Source organism: Acanthisitta chloris, unplaced genomic scaffold, assembly GCF_000695815.1.
Source record: "Acanthisitta chloris isolate BGI_N310 unplaced genomic scaffold, ASM69581v1 scaffold2601, whole genome shotgun sequence".
In the NCBI taxonomy this organism is placed as follows: domain Eukaryota; kingdom Metazoa; phylum Chordata; class Aves; order Passeriformes; family Acanthisittidae; genus Acanthisitta; species Acanthisitta chloris.
Window position 1 is genome coordinate 59,059 of NW_008656299.1, and position 22,875 is coordinate 81,933.

At 37.8% G+C, this 22,875-nt stretch overlaps 1 protein-coding gene across 1 annotated transcript in view; it reads left to right on the forward strand.

Annotated features, from left to right (window-relative positions):
- NELL1 (NEL-like 1 (chicken)) overlaps positions 1-22,875 on the forward strand; it is a gene marked incomplete at its 3' end in the record, with an annotated part of 81,060 nt that overhangs the window by 56,588 nt on the left and 1,597 nt on the right. Inside the window, exons 6-11 of the mRNA XM_009084249.1 lie at positions 2,365-2,437; positions 2,666-2,748; positions 5,127-5,261; positions 6,099-6,201; positions 9,571-9,644; positions 15,572-15,671. Of these exons, the coding sequence (XP_009082497.1) occupies positions 2,365-2,437; positions 2,666-2,748; positions 5,127-5,261; positions 6,099-6,201; positions 9,571-9,644; positions 15,572-15,671 (568 nt within the window). The remainder of the gene's footprint in view (positions 1-2,364; positions 2,438-2,665; positions 2,749-5,126; positions 5,262-6,098; positions 6,202-9,570; positions 9,645-15,571; positions 15,672-22,875) is intronic.

Sequence of the window (22,875 nt, forward strand, 5' to 3'; positions counted from 1 at the left end):
GCTGCTACAGAAATGAGCTTATTAATGCATTGCTGACAAGGCAATTCATGTTGAAAGATACTAATTTTCATAACTGCTAGAGCAGGCTCTATTGATCCTGCTTGTTGTATCTGGGGATTGAGAAGTGTGTTGCTATTTTTACTGCTCAGCATCATATGTATATCATATGTGTATATATCTATATATATATATCTATATCATATGACTGTAGTAATTTTGGTCTTGGAGTTGTATGGACTAAGGTGGAGACAATGCATTGCTGTGGGAAGCTGCTCAGGTGCCTGGCATGGGGCATTTCTGCTCTGCATGGAGCAGCACAGTGCTGGTGGAGTGGAAATCTAGTGCTATTGGCACAATCTTTGCCTAGGCACAAGAGTTTCAGTCCAGTCTGCTGGTGCCTCTGCTCAGAGCCTTTCCCCAGCCCTGGCCAATGCAACATGCACAGCTGTTGTGGCTCACGTTATCTCTGTGGGAGAAGGAGGTTTTAAAGAGGGTGAATGGAGGAAATGAAAATACAGAAGTGGAGAGCTCATGGAATATATGAGCCTTTTCACACAATGTGGGAGGAGTGTACTGTTTAGTAGAGACATGAGAAGTGCAATAAACTGAGCTTTTGTATTACATCCTTGTGGGATGGGCTTGATATTTAGTGCTGCAGACCTGAATTTCATCTTGTAGATGGTAATATGCCTGCACAGATGAAGGCTTTTCAAGCTAGCCAGTCCTGATGCTGAACTGAAGCTTTGATTGTCATTAGCCAAATGTTTTTGATGATAACATAAAGGTGATGTGTGCTTGGGAAGGGAAAAACTGGAAAGATTTTGACCACTGACATCTCCCTGCCAAGGTCAAATCCAAGCTCTTGGCAACCTAGACTGAATGTTGAACCAGGAATAATCCAAGTTTGTTCATATTTGTTACAATAATTATGGCTGTAATAAGTGTTTGCCTATAATGATGTCTTTCTATTAAAAAAATACATCAGCAGAGTTTCAGGCCTTGGAAAGTTCACTTCTGTACTTGATCATATTAATTCTGTTTCAGATGGTTTATAGACTTAGAAGGCATCTATGTTAGTGAGCTGAAGTTCATATTCATACATTTTGCCATGATAATATGCTTTCATGTAGCCATGGATGGGGCCTTGATCAACCTGTTCTAGAGAGAGATGTCACTGCCTGTGGCAGGGGGAGTTGTGAGTAGATGATTTCAAGGTCCATTCCAACCCCTGAACATTCTGTGATTCTATGATTTATGGTTGGAGTTCAAGGGCCTATGAGCAAGTGATGATGTCCTTGGTCTGCAAGGTTACTCTGTTGCAATTTAACTGAAAATTAAACATAGTCTTGCAAATCAGTAATTTAATTAAATACTAACTGCCACCATGATAAATTTCTTTTCAGGCTAAAGAAATTCTTCTGTGTCTGAGGGGAGATAGAGCTGTGTTACAACATCTGATTAACAGTCAGGGGAAGTGCAAATATCCCTCCTAGAGGTCCCTTGTTTTCCATTGCTCCTTTCCTTTAGTGACCATGACATTATTAAAGCAGAAAGATGTAGCAAAAACTTGGTCCTGAGCTTAAGCTTCAACATTTCCTAGACTATTTGAAGTATCTAGGGTTCTTCAGGGCTCAGGTATGCAGGAATACTGGGAGATCTGCTGCTTCTGTCAGGGATATCCTTGCAGGTCAGGGGCAGCAGAGGATGCACTGGGCCTTTTTGGTCTTTCTTTCTCCTGTCCTGCCTAGTTGGGTTTAGCAGCCTCCTACAACCTGCACTAACTGACCTTCTGCCAGTCCTGCATGGGGGATCTTTCTATCTGTCTGTGCTAAGGAGAGGATTTAATTCTGACTGATGGCATGATTACATGTACTGCCTGTTGAGCTACAAAGCTGGTAGGCTAAACGAAACCAAACAGCAAGTGTAAACTATTACTTACCTCTGGCACTATATACTTGTCTTTTCACAGTGTGATTTCACAGTCTTATTTGGCTAAATCACTGAAGAGTTTTACTGTTTTCTTTTTGTCTTTTGGAAAAGTGTGTCATCAGCTTGAGTAATGGATGTTATTTCACTGCTTTTTTTCACCAGTCTCACCCCATTTTAAGACACTTAAGCAGCTTATATTGGGAGATTACAAAAGACAAAGCAGTATTATTTCTGTGTTCCATGAAAATTAATATCCAAACACGCAGAAAATAGGAGGAGTTGTTATATTTTGTCCATCATCAGTTATTTTCCTCACAGGAAGAGTGAGCTGGTAATTTTTTCACATCCACTGAAGAAATGACTTGTGAAACAGTTTGTACAGATTTAAGCAAGTGTTTGTAATCTGTATTACCAGTTTTCTCTTCTTTTACAAAGGGTGTTATTCAAGACGTGAAAATCATCTTTATACCTAATGGATACATAACACAGTGTCCTAATCTGAATCGCAGTAAGTAGCAATTTCTTTATTCTCTCTTTTAGTTTTTTTTTTGCAAAAATGGTTTGCTTTAAAAGTAATCTTTTCAGGTTTGCCCTTCTTGCAACTGCCAACTTCCAGAAGGCAAAACCTCTGTGTAAACAGATTGCATGTTCAGTTAAATCAAATATGATAGACTGTTGGTTATTTATGGGTTATTGTGTCTCTCTTTTTGTTTCTTTTTAATCTTCCTCTATCGAGCTTGCCCGACCTGCAGTGATTTCTTAAGTCTGGTGCAAGGAATCATGGATTTGCAAGAACTCCTGGCAAAAATGACTGCAAAAGTAGGTACCTAAGCTTTTTTTTGTTAGTTGCCCATTTCCTTCTCTGCTAAGACATAATACATGAAAGTATTTATTCCTTATGCAATTATTCTGCATTTTCATGGTAGAGCCATTTTTTTTTCTCTGTCTGCAATAGAGTTATGGATATAACTCCATGGGTGTTCCTTGCACCTAATACAGTTTCTGTTGTGTGCCTTATTGTAAAGTACTAACAAAATGCCCAGGGTCTAGTTTTTTTTTGTTTTTGTTTTTTTTGGTGGGTTTTCCTTGCACCTAGTTTCTGTTGTGTGCCTTATTATTTGTAAAGTACTAACGAAATGCCCAGGGTCTAGTTTTTTTTTGGTGGTTTTTTTTTTTTTGGTGGGTTTTTTTTTGTTTGTTTGTTTGTTTTTGTTTTTTTTGTAAGAAGCCTTAGCCTGATTTCCCTTTTCATGCTGAGGGATAAATGCAGAAACACGAGTGAACTCCCTCAATAATTTCCTCCATATGATGCTCTCAGAAGGGGTGTTTTTGCTTTTGGGAAGTTCTGTGAAGTCTTCAGGACTGGTGTAGTCTCCTTCCTGGGAAGTGAAATGAGGCCCCACAACAGAAATGCCTGTGAACCTGCCAGGTGTGCTGATCTTGACACCACCTTTGATCAATGTTTTTACCAGTGTAAAAGTTAATCCATCTCCAGGTGATGTGGTGTGTACTTGGGGCTTTCCCCCACCCCCTTTTTTCTTTCTTTTTTTTTTTTTTTTGTTTTTTTTTGTTCCCTGGTTTGGATCATGAATAGGCTGAATGGGAACCCATAGTATTAGGGTTTGTTTGTTTGGGATTTTGGAGATTTCCTTTAGGCTCTGCTCCTACAATACACAGGGACCTCTTTTAGCCAAGGCCCATCTGTTAAGGCTGTGGTGAAGTTTTGGGGTAGAAAACTGTTTTAGAGGTGACTGAACCCGTGATGATGTGTGTCAAAGGACAATCTGAACACTTTTTGAGGTTAATGTCGGTGAACCATTTGATTTGTGGTAAAGGACAATTAATTGTCTCTTCTGAAAGACCCTTACATGTTAATTACTGAGTAATTTCAACCAACCTGTAGATGCCTTCAATCTCAGTGTAGTTATTGAACAGGAATTTAAAAAATGGGATTTGCATAGTACTACAGCTTGTGTAAAAACTTGTACTTTTCACTGTGCTGCCTGTAGGCAGGGGAAGCTGTTTTTTAGAGAGTGTATTATCCTGACAATCCACTTACTCAGCTGACATGCTTTGGACAGACTGGCTCTAAATGCAAAATGTGAAGCTTTTAGTTCAGTTTTCTGCTTGTACTGTGAAAGAGAGGCAATTATTTTGAGCCCTGCTGGTGGTATGAGCAAGTTCCAATTATGCACTGTACTGAGTAACTTGCTTTCTCTGCTGTTAATTATATTTTTGCTTGCTGATACTTTGCACAGGGAAGCAAATAACACAGTATTTGTACTGTAAAGACTCTGCACTTTCATGAAGTGGTGCTGGGATAATCCTTCAGTCCAAGTTCCTTGTCTGTGATAGCAGTGACTGGTTGCAGTTGTTACAGAAATAGCTGTCTAGAAAAAACTCATGCAGCAGGAAAGGAAGTAAATTTGGTCTACCAACGCATGTTACAAATGGAGGGTCTGGAGGGAAGCATTGAGGTTTTTAATCTGCCTTTTAAGTCCCAACTACAATAGTTACAAGTGCTACTAATGCAGATACAAGTATATTGTATAGGGATGGTGTATGGCAAGGCAAAGAGCCAAGCTTTGAAGGGCTGTGCAGCTCCCTGCAGAGATCATGTTGAGCTGGGCAGGTGGTCAGAGAATGGCTTGCTAATGGCCAGAGTTTACTCCAGGACCAGTGGCTTCTCCACTGATCACATTCTGGGATGACTCTACTACAGTGAATTCAAATACTTTCCTTCCCCTCCAACAAGAGAGTTGGGAGGGACTTCACAGAAGTCAGAAGGTATTAATCTGACTGATGCTTAGCAATGATGAGATGGGGAAGTCTGTGTGCCAGTCTTGATGCTTTTTGTCTTGCAATCAGGTTGATGAGCAATGAAGAATTTTTTTCAAAACCCAATTGTAGTTTTTGTACTTCTCGTAGTTCCTGGACATCCCTGGGGAGATCTTAGTGAGGTTTGTTGCAGTACAAGAGTTGCATGAGTCATAAACTGTTGTCAGGCAGCAGGGATAGCTCCATCAAAGTCTGAGGAATAGGGTTAGTTTATACCTGCTGACATCCTGGATCAGTGTTTCGAAGGTTGTAGTCAAACTTGGTTTGGCTAAAAATAAGTCTACTGCTTTCTCATATTTGCTTTTTTAAATCATGTGTTTGAATTTGCAGAAATCTCATCAAGTTACTTTCATTTATAGTTAAATTATGCAGAAACAAGACTGAGTCAATTGGAAGATTGTCATTGTGAGAAGACTTGTCAAGTAAATGGATTGATCTATAGAGACAAAGACTCATGGGTTGAAGATGATCACTGCAGGAATTGCACATGCAAAGTAAGAATATCTAAAGAGTTTCAGGAATAGGACCTAATTAAAATGTGAAAATGGCCTTTGAATAAATAATGTTAACTCTGAAAATTATTATGCATCTGGTGGCAGTATGGACAATAGAGAGAGAAGTGGTAAAATAAATAAATAAAACTTTGACATTGCTTATTTGCAAGTTCATAAATAAAATCTGCTTTCCCTTGACAGTGCTTTCTTATTTGTTCTAATTATAGCTGTGAGGACTTCATGGGTTTGAGGTGGATGGGTGGCACTGCCTGTGTTTGGTTTGGAATTGTTTTCACTGCAGTAGCTTTTTCACAAGGAAGCATTATCTTAATAGTATTCATAGATGCTCAGTTGCTTCTTGCATGGTAACAACTTGAAGATTCTGTTTTCAGCATTTATCAGCCTGAAAAAAACCCAAGGAACAGAAAGAGACTTAGTATGTAAAACTTGTGTCTTGAAATTATTTGATAAATATCTGAAGAGAGCTTTTGTTTGCTCTGGAAAATAGAAACCTGATTGTTAAAAATCTCAGAGATGATTGGCACAGCCTTCAGAAAGTAGTGCTTATGTTCTTGTAAAGATGGACTTATGTTTGCCACTTAATGCATTTTGCCCAAGGAATGGAGGGGTAAGACCAGTAATATAGAACAAAATGGGGCAGTTCACCTTCAGATGCACTTTGATGCATTTTATAGTTTGTTACTGAAGGATGGGTTTGTATTCCAGAATGCTGTTTTCATTTACTTAAATATTTTTGAGCTTTTTGTGGTTTGTTTTTAAATAAAATACTAATTGCAACAGTCTTAGTTGAATTTTGTCTTGAAAACTTTTGCTCAGAGTGGAGTTGTAGAATGCCGAAGGATGTCCTGTCCCCCTCTTGAATGTCCTCCTGATTCTCTCCCAGTGCATGTGGAAAGTCAGTGCTGCAAAGTATGCAAGGGTAAGTACATCACACAGACCTCTTAGTTTCACCTCTATTTAAGCAGAGTTAAACTAGTCCTGATAGTAGGCACATTTCCTAGTGACTTTCAGAGGTCCTGGTAATTCAGGTGACATGAGTCATAGTGGCCAACTTGATTTAAGAAGAAAAAAAAATTGCTGAGAAATGAACAAGCATTGCAAACTGCTGAGATACTCCTTTTACCTAATGTCAGTGTGTAAAATTACTCATCTACTTTGGGACTGGGGAAGCTTTACTTGGCTTCAGCTTGTACCTCGTGTTGATGTTGAGGAACATCAAGGCTATGGTCTGAACTTTCTGTTGTGATGAGTAATCAGCTGAGCTGTTATCCTTTTATTTCAGGTTGAAAGACTGTTCTTTAAAATCAACATGACAGAATTTGAGCCCCTGGATTAGTATCACTGTGTGGAGCAATAGTTTGCTGTAATTAATTTCGAACTAAATTCATGAGATGAAAGAAAAAATAAGTAAATTTTCTGATTAGTATTATTGTCAGCTTTTAGTCCCTTCTTCTGAAAATGAAAGCTGGAAGGAATATTCAATATTTGTTGCCTTAATAGCAGTACAAGAGACAAAGCCAATTTATATATGAAAATTGTAGCTCTATGCTGATGCCAGTTGTACCATAGGAAGCACAAATTGTCTTTCCCCTGCTCTGTTCTGGGAGACTAGTACACTTCATGCATGAGTTTTTCAATAATTTATTAAAACAGGGATGTTGAATTATTTGAAGATTTATTAGGAGAATAATAACACTTTTTTTAGCATTCTGTCACCCTTCTTCAGTCTTGAATTCATTAGTTCCCTGCACAAATATCCTTTAGCTGTGATCTTGCACTTGCTCTTGTTTACTTATGTAATCCCATTTCTCTCAGCTATATGTCAGCATGAATATTCTGCATGCTAAAAGATGCTCATGAGTGGAGTATTTGGGTGGTGAAGTGGCCATGCTGGCCTGTATTTTTTGTCTCATAATATTTGGAACATTGAGGGTCTAGAAAGCTCTTGCATGAAACTGGATGCTTCTCTTGGTGCTCCTTTGACATGCATGTATGCACAACAGTCTGTGTCTGGCAGGAAGGAATTGTGAGGCACAAAATTGCAGATTCAGTTTATATCCCCATGAGTAAACTGTGTTCCTGTTCTATGTAATGGGAAGATGAACACTCGAACTTGCCTTTTGTCAGTGATTGGCACAAACTTGACTTGTTATTCTGACAAGAACTCAGCATGTCAGTCAATGGGAAGAGACTTATGGAAGTTGATTGAAATTGATTGTAAATGCCAGCTGCTTGACAAAATGATGTGCTAGGACCACAGTTAGTCACTTTTGGATAGATAGTAGTAATTGCAGAGGTTTTCCCAAAGAGCTGCACTGCAGGTGTTATTTTCTCTGTGCTTTTTGTATTTAGCTCTGATAGAATCATCAGTTGTAATTTGCTGTCTCTAGGGATTATTGAATGGTTGGATTATTGAACACACTTCTGTCTTAGATGAGGGTTAATGAACAAAGTAGCTCTAATGTCTCATATGTTAAGGGTTTTAAAAATGAGGTGGTTCAGTTTTTGATCCCTGCCATCTTGTGTTAGCCTTTCGAAAGGTGTTTGACAAAAGACTGTAATTTTGTTTAAAATATCATTTTTTTCTGAGTTGCACATTAACTTGCTTTCTCGGGTATCCATTCTTTTGTTAAAAGCAGTCATGTCAGGAGAACAGACAGAAATGACAAGGAAATTTCTCTAGTTCCTATTCTCCCAAAAATAGTTACTGGGATTCCTAATTTAAACAAAGCTTCCTGATCTGAAGTTTTCTTCAGAAGTGAGATCACAGCAAGTCAGGCATAAAAACTAGAGCAGTTACAAAAAATTGAAGTAAACTAGGATACCAAAAGGAAGAATCCTGTTTTTAAAATGCTTATTGGTTGATGATGCAAACTGATTTCTCCTGAAAAATTGTGAAATTTTTATTTTGCAAAGAAATGAGCATTTTGAAGAGTGGAAGTTTAAACCAAAAGTCATTAGAAGCAAATTTAGGTCTGAAGGTTTGTGAAGATTGATCTAGCAGTCTTTGTGTTTAAAATTTGGGAGTCAAACTGGCTCTGGCTGTACTGGTATTGATAGAACCTTTGAGGGGTACACACCTGGATCTGTGAGTGCTTCCCTTGTTATTCAGGAGAGAGGTTGAGGTAAAACAGTACTAGATAGTGTTTGTATTTTGAGAACAGAGTGCTCTGAATGCTTTCACTGTGTATGTCTCTTCACTCAGGAAACCTTTAAAACTCAGTTCAATTGCAACATAGGATTCACACCTTTTAGCTCTCCTTTCAGTGCCATAGTTCAGACTGTTTCTGGTCAAATACAGAAAGAGCTGAAACACCACAACAAAAAGTGTTTAGCATTGATTGTTAATAATGTAGGGAGCTTTTATAATGGATATTTGATTTGTGTGAGATTGGAACAGTCCAGCTGTTCTCTTTAATTAATGGATTTACTTCCTTCTCTGGACTTGAAATTTAGGCATCTAGTTCCAAGAGGATTGTGATAGTTGTGGTAATACTTGACCACCAGTGCTGGGGCCCTGCTGGATGTTACCTGCTCCATGGGGCAGTGGTCTGGAGCTAAGCTAGTTGCCTTTGCCTCGAAATATATAAGAAGTGCTCATGTGTTGTAGTCTGTTGGTTTGTTTGTGGAGCTACTTATCTTTAGGAGAAGGATCAAAAGTTCAGGAAGACTTTTTTTAGTAGGGGTTTTCAGTTTCCTTGGAAATGTGCTTATTTCATGTGTGCTCTAAGAATATTTTTCTGAAGTGGATTTTTGCAGTTTGTTGATTCACTACAGTCACTTGCTGCATCTAATCCATTTTTGCAGTGTTCCAGCAAGTTGAAGAGTTCACATTTGTGCCCACAAAAAAGGTGAAGGTTTAATTGAAATCTGTGCTTGTATTATTCTCTTGATGAACAGTATGCTAACAAATGGCTCCAGTTCTTGAAGTGAGTCTCAAAGACCTCTAACACAATAGCTGTAGTGAGTCTGCAGAGTATCAGTAATGAAAATATTTTCTATTGAATGCTAAGGAATTTGCTCCAGTACATGTTGTTCATGCTCTTAGTCCCTCTCTTTAGTGTGAGTAAAGATGCCACTTTCTGCTAAAATGAATTTGTTAGCCACTTTGTTTGTAATTATATATAATACTGATGTCTGATGAAAACAAAATGCATCATATTTTTACCATATGCATGATTTTTCAGTGTATGTGAATACTGGTTTCGCTTGTGTTATATCTTGCTTTTGTTTACTTCTTAAATAATGGTTTATTTTTAATCTCTCTCCTTCTTCTCTCAAATGCTAGCAAAGTGTATCTATGGAGGCAAAGTGCTGGCAGAAGGTCAACGAGTATTAACCAAGAGCTGCAGGGAATGTCGAGTAAGTTTTAGCTGTGTAAACTTTTCCTGATTTTAAAATGTATCTGTGGTGTTCAGAAGTGACAGTGATAAGTTAGTGCATTTCTTTAGGCTTCCTTCATGCAAATGTGACATCTGTTGTCTTGAAAAGGTGACCTTGAAGTCAGGGAAAGCCACAAATATGAAAACAAGGCAGGAATATGACCCTTGCAGGATAAGAAAACTCTGGGCAAAATGGCTTGAAAGAATGTTTTCACTTTTATCTCTGCTTTTATGAGCTCTTGAAAAAAATTGTAGCATCTTGAGCCAGTTACTAATTTCAGCCAAATTGCTGAAAATTTGAAGCAACCTGACTTATATTGTTTGAGTTATTTCCCCTGGTATTATTTAAACTATATATAGCTGCCCTAAAAATCAAGGTAAAGTTACTGAATATTGGACTGGAGTCAGTCTTGGCAAATTCATAACACTTAGATGACTACAGTCAGTATTTAAGAGCAAGGTAAATGGAGGCTGTGTTAGATAGGACCATTCAGGGAGTGTTGATGATTGTGAGAATAGTGGAAAAGATTACAATGACTGGTTGTTGTTGTGCTTGTAACTGAGTGTACAGAGTAGCAATTTTATGTTCAGTATTGGAAATGGACAATAACTGGTTGGAAATGTTGTGAAAGCAGCTTGTTATGCAGAATTACTTTGCTGTTGTTACTGTTTAGCTGTATAGAGGTGCTCAGCACTGCATACACAAATCTGTGGGCAAGGTTGTTGCCTTGAAGACAGACTAAATTGCCTGTTATTTATAATTTGACATAGAGTGTTTATTTGAGAGGGGAAGTGCCTATATGAAATAAGAGGAGAACAGAAGGATTTTCACATTCAAGTGAAACCAGAGAGAGTGATCTAAATTATGTCTGTGGAACTTCTCTGTGCTATAAATAAGAGCATTATAGTCATCATTATGAGTATGCTTTTCATGAAGATTAAAAAGCAAATCCTGACCATCAAATATCTCTCTTTAGAAGTGACTAAAATAATGAAAACAGCTTTGAATTTTCCTTATTGTTAAAGAAAAATGATATGGTGATGCTAATTACAGTGACATGGCAGTTTGTAGTTACATCTTAATGGAGGGTATTGATAAGTATTTGAAATGGCATCTGTGAATGTGACATCATGGGGAAAAAAATGTGGATCCATGCCTTCAAAAAAACCCCAACAAACCAGGTATTTTCACAATGTGCTTCAAGAAGATACTGAACTTCATTGGCCTGGGGAGAGTTTTTAAGTGGGTGCTTACATCTGCTTCTCTGGGGTGATGTCTTCATGCAGGAATTTCATTCAATGTGTCTTCAGCTTGACCTCCTAAATCTGTAAACAAAGCACCTACTTATTTACTGCCTTAATTAGGAATCTTCACTAGATGAGGGATAAATGGTGATGAGCCAAACTGTGGCTGTGTCATTGTTTTCTGTCCTGTGTGTGCCTATTGGTGGACAAGGTGTTGTATGAATAAAGGAAGGGCTTTGTGATAGGGGAGGACTATAAAAAATTAATATGGTTTAATTTTCCAGTCTTGAAAAGCAGACACCAAGTTTCAAAAGCTGCTGATCCATGAAGGAATACAGTGGAGGGTATACATCAACTGTCAATTTATAGTGTTTCTGTAAAGGAGGCTGTATTTGTAGGAGGGGTAATGTCAAAAAGATCAAGTTGAAATTTCACATTTCAATTTTTTTTTTTTGAAGGTAAAGATTTTATTCTTTGCATAGGTACTGATCCAGGCTTAAGAGACTTTTATCTCTTATATTTTTTCCATCTAACAAAAATAATACTACTGATGAATCCAGCTAGATCAAAGACTTTCTTTATCAGGCTCTGAGCAGTTTGGGTTTTTTTTTTTATTTCTAAAAACTAATCCAGGCTAAAAATGTATTTATGATGCACATCCGCTTAACCATAAGCACAGATGCTACTGATGAACAGCCATTCCCAGCTGGAATCCTGCCCAAAACCACACTCTAGATGAATCTGAAATGACAAAATGAGTGCACAGGTATTTCTAAGCATCACAGAATTGTTCAGGTTGGAAGGGACCTCTGGAGGTCATTTTTTCCAACTACCCTGCTCAGTCAGTGCTACATAGAACCAGTTGCTCAGGACCATGTCCAGATGGCTTTTGAATATCTCCAAGGATGGAGAATCCACAACTTCCCTGGGCAGCCTGTGCTGGTGCTTGGTCACCCTCACACTGAAAAAGTGTTTTCTGATGGACCTTCCTGTGTTTCAGTTTGTGCCCATGGGCTCTGATCCTGTCACTGAGCACCACTGAAAACATCCTGACTCCATCCTCTTTGCATCCTCTCTTTGGGTATTTATATGTGTTGTTAAGATCCCCTCTGAGTTTTCTCTGTTCCAGGCTAAACAGTCCCATCTTTCTCAGCCTTTCTTCATGTGGGAGATGCTCCAATCCCTTACCCTCATGGTCCATGGCTGGTCTCTCTCCAGCTGTTCCACCTCTCTCTTGTGCTGGGGAGGCCAGAAAATACAAGTGTTTATGTGCTTTAGAAAACAGTACATTTCTACATTCAATAAGCCTTTGATTTGGTTTGTTTGAGTTGGTTTTTGTGTTTTTGTTTTGTGAATTTCACCAATATGGTGATGTGGCTCATTCAAAGTCGATGGAAAGATTTCTATAACTTTTATTGGCCTGGGAATTTATGGCCGATCAGTTGATTTCTCAGTTAATGCCTGTGAATGACATGATGTCTGTTTGTAACCAGGCAACATGTTTGACAGCAAAGGAAATGAGAATAAATTCCTTTTCATTAATTCTGGGAGCAGGCAGTTCATAGAGTGTGCCATAGGAATGCTGGGAAGAGACACAGGGATCCACTGGCTTTCAGGGAGCTTGACAAAGAAGTTTTTGTAAAGATAAGGAACAATGTGGTTCTTAGAGTGACAGCTAAGGATGCTATTTGGAACTTTTTCCTGAAAGACTGATCAATAACAGCTAAATCAAGGCAGGAAAAAAACCCACCAAAATAGTCTTATCTGAAATCTTGCTATTAGTTTTCAAAGCTGATCATCTGAGATGAGCTGTTTGTGGTTCAGATTTTCACTGCATGTCCCTGATTAGGCTTACAGCCAATTCTTTTCTTATGTACTTACCTTTGTAATTACAAGAAATTTAATTATCTTGTTGTAAATGTTTGAATCCAGATCTCATTCTTTGTGGATTGTTTGCCACAGTTGAAGCTTGATATATTTATTCCAGAAAAAAATGCCTTTTTGACATCTATTTTTGTCCAGATTCTATGACTACATATGTGAATTGAGTATAAAAAGGAGTAATTTTTCTAAAGCTGCCTGAAGCAATAATTCTGAAGTGTGAACTGTTCTTATCTCAGTGGATAAAATCTGAAATCTAATGATGATAATTCTTATAATTGGATCTGTACTAGTTTCGTGCAAATTGATTTTAACCCAAAGAATACTCAGCATGGATATGTTTTAATTGTTTTAAAACTTAATTACAAATATGTTTGATTTGTTTCCCCAAGATGAAAATTTTGCAGAAAATAGGAAACTTAAGGAAATAAAATCTTACTGTCATTAAATTAATGGAGTTCTCAATTTGCAGTTTCTTTTTTTTTCTCCTCTCCTTATGATTCACTAAAGAAGCTGTGAGCTTGGATTAAATTTGTCTTTAGCTTTTTGACTCATCCTGATCACTCATTCGACTTACCCTGATCACTCATTTGACTTTCATCTGGTTTCTTGCCATCTTTTTAACCAGATTTATGGCCACTCAACACTTTTTTTGTCCTGATGTTGACACACTGTACCCTTTCTGCTGCAATTGTCCTTTCTGAGCTTGAATAGGTGTTGAGTTATAGCCAGAGCTTTTCCAGCTGGTATTTTGATAACATGATAGTAAATGACAGCTCAGCGTGTCTGGTTCTTTTATCACCTTTGCTGCTGCAGTTGCACAGGAAGCCATGGGGGATTTCTCCCTTTTGCTTGTGGAAGTGAAATCAGAAGGAGACCTAATACTCCATTAACTTCACTGTTCTTGTGTGGGCACTTGCTTGGCTGCATGTGATACTGGAGGGAGTGCTTTTTTTCTTCCAAAAATTCTGAAAACCTGATGCCTGTGGGTTGTTTTAGTATTATTTGTCATGATAGCAACTGATGCATCTTGCCAGTAAAGACACTGGAAAGTGAGAAAAATGACTTGGCCCTGTTTAGTCTTAAGATGGTAACCTCAAGGGTAATGACTAGCAGTGATTGCAGAATGGTCAGTTTTGCATTCCCTAGGTCTTCTGCACTTCTCAGCTGCAAGTCCTGCTAGGTGCCAGGCACCTCAGGCATCATTTGGGCCTTGTAGGCTCAGCAGACATTTCTCTGTTCCTAACTGTGTAGGGCAATTGATGCCTTGAGAGCTAATTCTTTAGCCTGAAAGGGCTGAGAGTTTAGCTAGTGAGGCTAACTACCACAAAGGATTTACCTGTACTGATTCTGGCTCCTGAAGCAGTCTTTTGGCACTTCTGCATAAGGGTGTTTGCAAACTTCTGCATAAGGGTGTTTCTTCATACAGGGTAGACTCATAGGTATTTCCAATATCTCTGTTCAAAGTCACATATCTGATCCCTCAGATGATGAGAATGGTGGCTTGAATAAAATTGTCTTTCTTTTTGGTGTTGGTTTTCTTCTGCTTTCTTAGCCCTAAACGTGTTGGGATTATATTTTTAAACTTTTCTCTGCAATGATGATAGCTAAAAATGTAATTTCTTTGTATCGAGGAGGCAGAAATTCTTATTCCACCTTCTTGTTCCACATCTGAGACGTCATGAAAAACATTTTGGGAGGAGTGGGGACTAGATTGATGCTATTGGCAACAAAGCAGGCTGCTTGCTTCTCAGTGGAGTTTCACAGCTTGGAAAATAGGATTGCTCAGGTGTGGACAGCTACTGTAGTTTCTACTGAGCAAAAATCCTAGTTGTTATTCGTTGCTCCACCTGCCAGTTCTCAGTGATCTGCATAGATGAAGAAGTAAGTTATGGTATGAGAGCAGCTGGGGAGTGAGGATAAGGTAAAAGAGGAAGCTATTTTGGGACATGATGTCCAGAAACACCTAACTAAAGAGCCAGAGAGCTGTTTGGTCTGGAGATAGTGAAGCTGATTTGTTGGATGGGAAGAAGGTGGAATAAAATTTGGTGTAAAATCTCCCCAGAAATGCTCTATGTCTATGATTTTGAAAAATTTCTACCAGCAACTAGACCTCCTATCACAGCCTTATTTTAAATCTAGCAGAAATCAAAAGCAAAGAATATCTTAAGCTTGATATGCATTTATACAGCAATTTCTATAGCAGTACCTCAGGATGAACACTTTTCTTTACCATGCCTTTGAAGGACTTAATTATGGAAATTAGGTGATTGGTAATTCTAAAGAACAGAACCTTTTACTTGGACACAGCAGAACAACACATGACACTTGAAAATACTGGTCTTGCTGTGTTTGTCTGGGATGAATCACTTATCAGTGAATTACATAGACTGTGAAATAACAGGGGTAAAACTCAGACCTGTATCTAGCAGGAGGACTGTCATTAACAAAAACCTGGAGTGAAATTCTTTAATTCCTTCAAATACTTTGAAGGAAGAGAACTATACTTCGGGCAAAAATATTTGGGTAAACTAGTATAGAATTTTGAACTGAAGTCCCTTTTTTTTTTTCTCTTTTCTTTCAACTCTGGGCAAAAAGATGTCCAAGTAGATTGCTTTAGATTTGATGTTCAAGTGGAACAAATGAATTTAACTTGCTTTCTGCTAGTTCACCAGTGTTGTTATTAGAGATTATCAGTGTTATAGAAGGAAAATTAAGTGATCTTTGCCATTGCATGTGTTTTCACCAATGTAATTTAAACAAAATGTTGTTTATTTTCAGAATGGAGTTTTAGTAAAAGTAACAGAGACTTGTCCACCATTGAACTGCTCAGAAAAAGATCACGTTCTTCCAGAGAACCAGTGTTGCAGTGTTTGTAGAGGTAAGCCAGAGACTCTGCATGCTTGGAAGGAATCTAAGTCCCTGATTCAACAGGGGGATACACTGAAAGGAACAATTCCTTTTTAATGAGATATTAAATACCTCCATAAACCTGAGTCTAAAACCAGTCTGTGATACTCTGTTGGTTAGAAGACCTACCGGATACAAAGCTGTAGTTGCTCTGATTTAGAGAGGAGGAGGGGAAAAAAGGAAGAGTTAGAGGACTCAGTGTCTGTTAAGAATTCCCATTAGAATGATGTTTGAAGAAGAAATATTTTTTTGCTGCTTAAACTTGCATCTGCTCTGAATGTACAGGGGTTTGGAAATGTGTTTTTTAAGCTCTCTATTTTAAAATCCCAATAATAACATTACGATTCCAATATCCATTTGTTGGATATTGGGAGGTCGATTTAGATTTGAGCACTCTTGGGACTCATTTATGAGTTAAGCTGGACAATTGCAAAATAAAAATTAAAAAATTAACCCTAGAACCTTTCAGCCCTGGGAGCCCTGGTTGTGTGCTGGGCCAGACTGAAAAGGCATAGCTAAAGTCTTTGTTGAGGAAATCTGCTTAAACAAGGGAATTGCAGGTGCAACAAGGTTAGGGAACTTGAGCTGTTGGGTGAAAAATCATTCCCCATGTATGTCTGTATTGTACCTCTGTTCCTGGTCTCTCCTTTGGTGCTGAGTCTCAGCTGGGCTTGAGGGGAGCTTGGTCTCTCAGAGCAGGACTTGGCTGTCAGCCTTTAGTGGTGCACCCCAGAAATTTCAAGCAAGAGGTGTGCCAAATGAGAATTAGATCTTTCCAGGCTTAGTTGGTTATTGAAGTCTGATGACTACTTGTCTTGCCTACATATAAATTCCTCCAATGCTGTTGCATATGCTGCTGAAGGAGCTCTAGGTCTCTCCCTTTACCAGTAAATATTAATCAATAAATATGCCTAGTTAAATATTTACTAAGGCCTTGAACTTAGAGGCACATGCAGGTGGTTGCAGGGACCAGCACATTTGAGATGGCTTACTGGATCATGGGCTAAGAATATACACATCCATTTTCTTAAACAGCTTCTAGAAACATATGTAACTATTTAAGCAAGCAGTAAATGTTGCTTCTCTGTCCCTCAGAGGGCTTGATGTCTTAATGATACTTCTTAACAGATGGCCCAGTTTGATGTAGTGCAGTACTGAACAAATATATTCATTACTTAAAAGCATTAAGAATCTGAAAGCTTCAAAGTTGATGGAAGATAAGTTCCATAATTACTCGGTTCCATATTATTGTTAATGATAGGTACTCTTTGTAGATATTCATTCCCAAACTGGTTTTATTATTTATGCTATAGCACGAATATGTATATTTATGTGATGGTCTCTAGAAGCAAAGGAAGGAATTGTTCTTTCCCTTCCTGTGAGTTCTGATACATGATGCTTTCAATTTGATACATTAAACTTCTACTTCAGCTCTGCCTTAGCTGACTGCTAAAACGGTACCACCTCCTTTTGTATTTCATCTTCGCTTTTTAAAATTCTTTTGAAAATGATGCTTAAAGATATGATTAATTTTGTCAACTTTACAAAGGCATAAATTGAATTGAGCACTCCTAAATTGCTTTTTATATCTTGAAGTAGAATATATGCTGCTTGACACTTTTGCTTCAGTTGCATGCAACCTAAAGTGGTAGTATATAATTTTATCATATGCAGGGGCTGGTTAAAAATGGATATTGATTAAGAATTCCATATTTGGTATGGGTTTTATCAGGCAAACAGGTGCCCTCTGATATGGCAAGCAACCAGAGTTTCTGGTCATGTCCTGTGCCAACATATCCTTTCCTGGGAAAGGATAGAGTGCTCCTGTGGTTGGAAAAAATTATTTCTTTCAGAGAATATATTCAGCTTTTATTGCCCAAGTCCAAGTAGTAAGGAAGAAATATTGTAATAATTGTGATCTTGAGTAATCAGAACATTTATTGGAAGCTCACATGGATCATTTGCATGTCATGTGCAAATTTAACTTTTTATTTAGGTTGATACAGGTAATGTTTTGTATTAGCTCTTAGCTAAGCCTGAAGTTGGTCAACAGAGTATTTAGTAAACATTTACTAGTAATGTTGATGTTTCTGTGTAAAGTTTATCAGTGCCTATTACTGACTGGTAGGTTCTGGGCTTTGTATCAGTTTGTGTGGTATTTAGTATATCTGGTTGTGGAAACAGAAAACTTCAACTGTATTTCATGTTTTGGAGTATACATTTGCAGAATTGGGCAAGGCTAGGAGGTTTGCAGCTTGTGCTTTTCTAGCTGCAAAGGAATTTTCATTTAATGAAAGGATAAATATGGGGGGATCAGCAGAAGGAAAAAAAACCCACAGAGAAATGCAAAAACTTCACAATGCTGTGGTATAAGACTGTACCCTCTTCAGGGATCTCTGTAATATCTAGCACAATAATAGAAAAGTGCCTAAAGTCAAATAGGGTAAGCAAGGTGAAAAATAAATCTGTGGTGTTTATGGAGATGGAAATTGTGAGTCAGCAAAGAACAGACTTGAATACTGTAATAGGCTTCCTAGATAGTCATCACGGCTTGGAAAGGGTTAGGAAAGACAGCAAATAATGCCTTTTCTTCTTCTGGTTTGCTACAGGAGTTTATAGTAGACCAAAAGCTAATATTGCATTGCTAAAAAACAGTTTCTAGATTTCAGGAAAATGCTGCATGTATGGGAGAACTCTGCCTTAAAATGGCAATTTTGTAATTTGATACATTGCTAAAAACCAGTTTCTAGATTTCAGGAAAATGATGCATGTATGGGAGAACTCTGCCTTAAAATGGCAATTTTGTAATTTGATGTACCTGAATGCAAAAATGGGACTCACCAGAACTGCAGATACAATCTGTGCTTGAATGTTATGTAGAGTATACCTAGTTTTTCCCTTCATCTCTGTGCTTTAATGTAAGTGTCTGCTTAAACTCTGTGGCCACTTTCTACTTTTTGCCAGGACAGCATGGTGTTATTAACCTGGATTTTAGGCTCACAGAAATTTGAGTTAATTTCAAAGTTTTGCAAAGAATCATTGTGTCATAAAATATATTTTTTTTACTACTTTTTTGAGAATCACTCATTTTTCATACAGCATGCCTGCTACATTTTTTATAGCCCAGGGACAAATCTAATACAAAAAATAGTGTCATAAAAGTGTTTTATTGTTCCCTTTAGCTGTTTTTCTCCTTGCTAAAGACAGTGTATAATTTCAAGAGAGTGGATATTTTTTCTTTTTTGAATGATTGATTCAAATAAAATTTCATGAGAGAATTTTTATGTTGTTATGCTCACAATTTTAAATACTTAAGCATAGCCTTAACAGTCCTAGGAGCTTCAGCCACGATCTTCTTTAAAAGAACGAGTATGGTGAAATAATGAAGTAGTTAGAGCAGTTTGGTTTCCAGAGAAAATAACTTTTATTTGCTGTCCTGCAGTATGGTTGGTCTGATGGATTTAGGTCGACTACTGATGCAGGTTAGCAGGAAATGGGGAATCCTATTGATGAGGTGAAGTGTGCATTTTACAGCAGGGAATAGCACTGAAATCTAAAAATGAGGCCACCCTTATTTGTACTGCTGTTTTGTTTTGGAGGAGAGGGTTTTGTTCTTTCAGTTAGATGCTGAGAAGGCTCTTCAGTTAGCATGTTTCTCATATCTCCCTGTCTAGCTGTGAAACTGAGTTTTGGTTCTTTGGAAATTGAAGTGAGCTAGGAGTTATTTCAAGGTTTTTGATTTATTAAAGTTTAATGGATGTTGATAAATGGAGGTTTCTCTCTAAACATAGTTGTAGCATTACTTAGGATTTAGAAGAGCTTTATGACTGAAAATAAAGAACTCTTTTTAAGCTTGTTAGGCCGTGTAGTTACCATTATTCTATTGCACACAAATAAGCACTATGGAATAAGGTCTGTATTCATATAGTGGCTTGAAAGAATTTATAAAGTTACTGGTTTATGTCAGACCACTGAGTTCTGGGACCACAGTCTCTGAAGGTATAAAAGCTGCTGTTCAAGGTGCTTCACCACTCATGACTCATTAAAAACTGATTCAGATCATGGAAGGGCATAATCAGTAATGCAAATTTTATGGTTCTTCCTATGACTTCTCCCCCAGGTTTACTTTACGTCTTTATTCCATATCTGTGGGGTTAAATCATAACTATAGTGAAGATTTTGAGGTTGAAATTGTCTTGGACTTGTTGAACATTGCGAGTGCTCTTTAACAGAAGCATAATCAGTGTTCCTCTTAGAGTCCTCTAAATGTGAACAGTGATATGTGAAGTAGCTCCTTGAACAGCACAAGAACAGGGGTTTTACAGTTTCTGATGTGAACAACTAGGGATATTGTAGGAAGCATAGAAAATATTACAGTTGGTATAAGGAAACCATCAGAAATAATGAGAGGCAAATTAGTGCTGCCTGTAAAAAAAGCAGGAAGAGATATGGGTCGAAGATGTATTGATTGCAGCTGTGGTCTTGAATGAGTTCTTGCATTCTTTAGTCAAATACAGGAAGATGTAAAAACTAGATGACAGCACAAAACAGCTTAGTATGCTGCTCTGCAAAAGCAGGTTCTGGGAACCACAACTTGAAGATGTGGAGAAGGTTGGAAAAATAAAAGTAGTGTTCAGGTATCCCAAAATTGAACAAATATTTAATATTAGATAATCTGACTTGTGCCCACTAAGCCCCAGCCAGTGATGCAGTTCCCAGAAGTGATAGTTTTACTTCTGCTAGTATGTATTTTGTTCTTTTCCTAATTGTCTTAGTACGTTTATTAATGGTCATTCTACAGTTAGAAGGAAGAATTAGAAAGATACCTGTAAGTTCTTTAGAGAAAGATGGAGCAAACACTTCAGCAACCTTGGCAAAGGAAGAATAATGTTATCAGAAATGTTTGGAGGGAACAGAGGTCATCAGGCCCATCAGAAATCTAAACACACTTCAATATTTAATTTCCCTGGTCCTATCTAATTGTATCTTGAATGTCATGAATGACTTTGAAGGGCTGTTGTGCACATTTATAACTGTGTGTGTATGCATGGGGAAAATGGTTTCTGGCACCTGTTCTGAATGTGTTCATCTGTAATTTTAATTCATACTTGCCTTGTCATCTGCGTTGGCCTGAAATTAGTTAAGATTATCAGAACTACTTAGGATTTTCTATGGCTCTGTCAAATCCTCTCCAATTGCCTGCTTGCACAGATGTGATGATTCCACTTTAAGCCATTTGTTATATTTAGAGAGGAGCTGACTGTCTCAGATAAGATTTTGCTGAATATTCTGAAGTGATTGTTATTTTCACCTGGGCAATGGGAATGCATGCCCTCTGCTAGCTGACACTCATGGCTGAGATTTAGAGATCCCACTGCAGTATCACTGGCTGGTTTTGGCATCTGTGTAGATATTTTTAAGGAGTTCTATAATCCTTCTATAACCTATTTCACACCAAAGAATTATTAAAAGCCATTCTTTCCCGTTCTGCTTTCTTGAGGATAAGTAATAGCTCCCATGAATAAATTGATGGCGTTTTGTTCCTCTCTTGCCTCCAAAACCCCAGCTGGGGGGGAATGGCAACCAATGTTTAAGAAATCCAAGAACCACACTTTGTTGGTATGCACCTCTTGGCTCTTTTGAAGTGCTAAATGTGCTTGGTGACATAACAGTGCTGCAGCACCATGCATGTACTTGGCAGGAATGGCTTGCACGATCCCCTTACAGAGGTATTGACCAGGTTTTCTGAAATGCTATGGGAAATTAAAGTGAAGTCACTTCTAGTCAGCTTTCACAAGTCTTTTATAATAATAAATGCCAAGGCAATCTAGAGATGCAGTAGATGTTCTATCATTGTGTATTCCTAATGACAGGAGAACAATGAAATGTCCTTTAGAGCCTTTAATTACTCAAGTTACAGAACTAGAGTGTTAGATTTTTTTTTCTATGCTCTTTTAACAGCCTTCAAGCTTGAAAACATAAGAAAGAGTCTGATTCTGAATGGAGGCAGTTCACATTTGAGTTGATAACAAAGGAACAAAAGCAATGCAGGTTTCTCCCAAGAATTTTAAAAAAAACAAGTGACAGCTCTAGTGGTACAAAATGGATAGCTAGAGTAGTCATCATATCTACTGATACATTTCAGAGGTGGTGAATAAACAGTGAGGAATTCACAGGATTGAGATATGATACTGGAGATTAATCATTGCCTTGTGCTTGGGGGAAAGTGCTGTTAGACCAAGAGTGGTTGATCTGGGGCCTGGGACTTGTGATGAGACTTAACAGAGAAGCTAATTGTAAGTGTTAAATTTGCCCTGAACTGATCACAAGGTAAAATGATGACTCATTGGGATAAAAAGAGCAAAGAAACAAAGGTTTTTGGTGCAAAAAGTTGAATCAGATCTCTTGCAACTGAGGTGATGAGAAAAATGAAAAAAATTTTACAGGTTTGGATGAGAGGGAAATAGACAAGTATAAACAAAATATCTTAAGAAAGAGTAACAATCTCCACCAAATAAAAATATGATACTTCTATAGCACCTAGCTTAACACACTGATATGTTGCAGAGGTTCTGAGTAGTAGTATGACCCAATAATAATCAAATATAAAACTTATACTGCGTATGAGTTCCAAGGAGAATTATTATTCTAGAGAAGCAGGAAATATAGAGTAGGATGTCATAGTCCTAGGGGAAACAGCAACAAAGAAAACATTATAAAACTTGTTGTCTCTTGGATGTTATCTAGAATGCCAACAGAATAGTAATCCTGCCTGGGGAGCATAAATTAGATGCAGAATGGATAAGTTTGAGGAGATGGGTTCCAGTGTTCAGTTTCAATTATAGTTATAAAGGCAAAAATGAGAAGTCAAATACTGTGATTGCATAAATGGCTAAAGGCAGTGTATCAGCACCCTTTTTTCCCAGTATAAAAAGTACCCAGGCTTGACAAGGCTGTATCTGGAATACTTGAGTAGTTTTTACCAGACTGTGAAATGAGTGAAGACTGGAAGGGATATCTGCAGTTTTCATTAACAGAATTGATTCTTTTTCACAAGTTGGATTACAATGAACGCACAAGCTAACTGAGCAGAAGAAAAAGAGCTTGACTGTTAATAAAATGAACTTGAACTTTAAGTGTAGAGTTGGATGTTGGCCCTGAGAATGTGTCCTTCT